Raw genomic sequence first — 3,796 nt, forward strand, 5'->3', positions numbered from 1 at the left:
TCTTCCTCCTCCCTCCTGCCCCCATCTCAGAGCATGGACACAGAGTTGTGCAACCCAGAGTTTTAAGCTGGTGTGTTAATTAAGACGTCCATCAAATTTTGCAGCAAGCAATGGGGGCTGGGTTGAATTTTTCTCTCTTGCACACCCTGTCACAACTTCCTGGGAGCATGTTAGACCATGAGAAATTCCCAGAAGCTGAAAAGCCAATTGAGATCTCTGGGAAGGCACAAGTTTTCTTGATTGTCTAAACTCAACTGCTTGAGTGCTTTGCACCTTCAGAAGGTGTAGCCGATGGCAAGTGTCATTTGAAAGATATCAGGTGGGTTTGGGACAGGATTTCCCTTCTTTGTGTACTTCCCTCCTGTGCCTGTTTCAGGTCAGCTGCATGATTGTCCCACATGTGTGACTGCAGGTATGGAACAGAGGAGATGGCTCTTGTTTGCTGGGGCATTGCTTGCAGCTGTCCCTTTCTCAGGTAATTGCTTTCTTAAGCTCTTCTGCTCATTTCTGAGGGATTAAAGTCTGCAGATGATAAGAAGTGCTCAAGCTAAGTGTCATGGTCTCCTGAGAACTCCTAATTTTAACTCCAAAAGAGACAGAGCTGCTCTCCCACTCTGCTCTTGGGGAATCCAATCCTTTCCAGCTTGAATTTCTATCCCTTGGTGGAGATGAGGAAGTCCTAAATCAATGCAGCTCTGCCACATCTACCCCTGACCCAGCACCAATGCCATTTCCCTGTCTGCATGGGCACACCTGTCCCACTGCTGGTGACACGGGCTTGGAAAGGATCAAGGCAGGCTGGGAAGCTGGATGAAATGCCTCTGTACATTCTTTTTAGCTTCTGCCTCCTTTTCCTCAAGATAATCCCATCCTATATCACTTTTATTAGCCCAGTTTCTCCCTCTCTTCTATCACTTTGGGCTTTCCAGTTTCCCCAGTTCCCATTTTGCCCCAGGGAAAACAAAAAAAGGAGAAAGTGACGGAGTGAATTCTCTGAACCAAAATGAATTTATATATATGTTATAAAAACTAAAGAAGCTTTTATAGAAACTAAAGAAAACATGTTAACCATTTTCATCAAATCATTGATTATGCTTTCCTAATTTTTTTCCCAAATTGTCAATTTCCCCAAAATATCTCCTGGGATTTTTGTTTTTAATTGTTTGGCATCTTTCTGGTGTGTTCTATTGTCTCCTGGCCTGAATGTGCCTTAACAGAAGGGACCAATGTCATTAGCGAGTATTTACAACTTTCAATTGTTCTCCTTTCTCTGGAACAGGGATAAATGTTTGTCCCAGTTTTCTGTGTCCTTCACAGTTGTACATTTTCTGATTGTTTTCAGTCCGATTCTCACTCAAGTTTGGTTTTCACAGAAAATTTTGTGGTCACCTCTCCCCAGAATGTAATGGGAGTTGTTGGCCAGGACACAATCCTTCCTTGCCATGTGTCCTCCACCAAGCCACTAGACAACATTGAAGTGCAATGGAAGAAAATCACAGATGGGCGTATAGAGGGTATCCACACATTCAGGCAGTTTGGTGGCAAACCAGCACAGAAATACCTCGGGAGGACATCATTGCCAACAGATGGATTTGCCACTGGGAATGTGTCCCTAATATTGAAGAACATCCAGCCAGAAGATGAAGGAACATACAGCTGCGTCGTGAAGTCCAGGGACTGGAGTGCTGATACAGCCACTGTGCTCAGCATTGCAGGTTGGAAATTTCATGGAAGGGGTGGAGTCTTTACAGAGGGACAAAAGCTCTCCAAAAGTGCACTGTCCTCCAGCTGATGCCCCCCTCATACAACCCAACATATCAAGTCCCCATTCATGTCAGCCAGTGGGCAACATGGCACCTACTTTTTGATCAGATGTGATACTTTAATTCTAAGTCACTGAGAGGTCTGTAAGGAGCCAAGAAAAGTTCAACCTATGTGCCACCACCCAGGGGAGAACCCGGGGAACTGGTGATCTGACCAGCCCCGTGAGGGTCATGGTAGCCTTTGTAGAATCATAGAATGGTTTGGGTTGGAAAGGACCTTAAAGATCATCCAGTTCCAACCCCCCCTGCCATGGTAGGGATACCAGTAGTAGTTTTAAGCAAGGAGGCAGTTTTAAACCTGAATCTTCTGGGAGAGACAGGGCCTGGATTTCAGCATGCTTACTCAAAGGCAGTTGCATTGTATGTTGAAATGGAGCATGCAGGAACAGCTTCTTAAAGCTGCTAAGAGACGGGGTTGAGTTCCTAGGCCAAAGGATGTTCTGAAGGCTTTAGCCCTCGTCTGAGCCTTGTTGTGGCATGCATGGGGCTGGCTAGCTGCAATAATCACTGCTGGGTTGATATAAGACCACTTGATAGACATACAAGTATTCAAGATCCTTGACTGAATGGTTCCCCTGTCTTCACTCTTGCAACTTCTCAACTGGGTTAAGGAGAGGTTCTGAGCCAGCAGTTCACCTCCCAGTTGGACAGTAGATATCATTTGTGTACAGGTATCTATACTGTCAGGTGGAGCTGGTCAGCCTGGACTGATGGAAAACAGCATCTCTTAATCCAAATGAGATTAGACAAGGTTTTGAGATAGGAGAGAGGAAAAACTTCTGGCTAGTGCCCATTTCTTACTATTGAACACAAAAAATTCCTATGAAATCCAGCTCAGACTCAGGAGTCTGACTTAGAAATAAGTGTGGTGCCTCCCACCTCACCACACTAGAGCAGCTTTGGTGTAGTCCCTATGCAGTGACCATCTATGTCCACCTTTATGCCCACCTAGCATGAACTAGGGATGTGCCAAGAAAAAAGCTGAACATGATTTATTGTGCTGTTTTGTGCTTTCTAACTCCTCAGGCTTTTTCATGCTAAAACACGGATATAAAGTCACACATCCTCTCTCTGTCTCTCCCAAGAAGTAGTGGGGAGCTAAGAGACAAAGTCATCCTGCAGTGTGGCTTTTTCTCAGCCAAAGAAAAAATGGCATATATGGCAGATAGAGTCTGGGATCTCAGAAAGACCATTTTAAGGATTGGATTAAGGACTGAGAGAAACTGGAAATTGGGCCAAACTCTAGATTAAGAAAGAACTGTAAATCCAAGGTAGAGCTGCGTCCATGGAAACACACTTCTCCCACTAACAAACTCTCTTGCCTTTAAGGTATCAGTGAAGTATTCTTTGAAATATTGGGTCCCCAAGGGCAAGGGCTCGAGCTTGCCTGCAGATCACATGGATGGTTCCCCAAACCTACTGTCCAGTGGGTTACTCAGAATAAACAGAGGTTGTCTCCAGACACTACAATACACCAGGACAACAAGCAACTCTTCAGTGTGCTGAGTCGAGTCACAGTTACAGGAGAGGAAGTGGGAGAAGTCACCTGTCAAATCCTGAACCCCCTGGTGCAGACTGAGAAGAAAACTACTGTGCGCCTCTCAAGTAAGTCACATGGTCCTGAGAAATCTTTGCTCTTGACTCATTGTCCTAGAAGCCCTGTAAGGCCCTTTCCAGTGATAGAGAGTAGCTGTCCAGTTCAGCCAGATGGAGCCCAGACTGACATGTGTGACGGCAGGTAGGACAGGTTGAAGTGAGAAAGGAGAAGGATCCTTCTTGCCCTAGATGTTGTATACATCCCTAGAGAATACAGGCTCTACCTGACAATGTAGGGCTCTGGCTATTTCTTCATTCATCACTACAAGATCTCTTTGGGTGGTACTCAAATTTGAAGGAAAGATTGCACATTGTCAGATAATACTCAAACATTTTCTTCCACAGGTGCTGTTTTTCCACGTGCCTCTCCATGGCTC

At 45.2% G+C, this 3,796-nt stretch overlaps 1 protein-coding gene across 1 annotated transcript; it reads left to right on the plus strand.

The window, feature by feature from the left end:
* Positions 1–414: 414 nt before the first annotated feature.
* LOC104530303 (butyrophilin-like protein 9) lies at positions 415–3,428 on the plus strand (the record flags this gene model as incomplete). The annotated part of the gene is made up of 4 exons (XM_010174845.2): positions 415–462; positions 895–976; positions 1,374–1,715; positions 3,153–3,428. Coding segments are annotated over exons 1-4 (748 nt in total), but the record flags the coding sequence as incomplete, so codon positions are not given.
* Between the last annotated feature and the right edge of the window lie 368 nt (positions 3,429–3,796).

The sequence above is a fragment of the Antrostomus carolinensis genome, unplaced genomic scaffold (assembly GCF_000700745.2).
Source record: "Antrostomus carolinensis isolate BGI_N321 unplaced genomic scaffold, ASM70074v2 scaffold10899, whole genome shotgun sequence".
Lineage (NCBI taxonomy): Eukaryota > Metazoa > Chordata > Aves > Caprimulgiformes > Caprimulgidae > Antrostomus > Antrostomus carolinensis.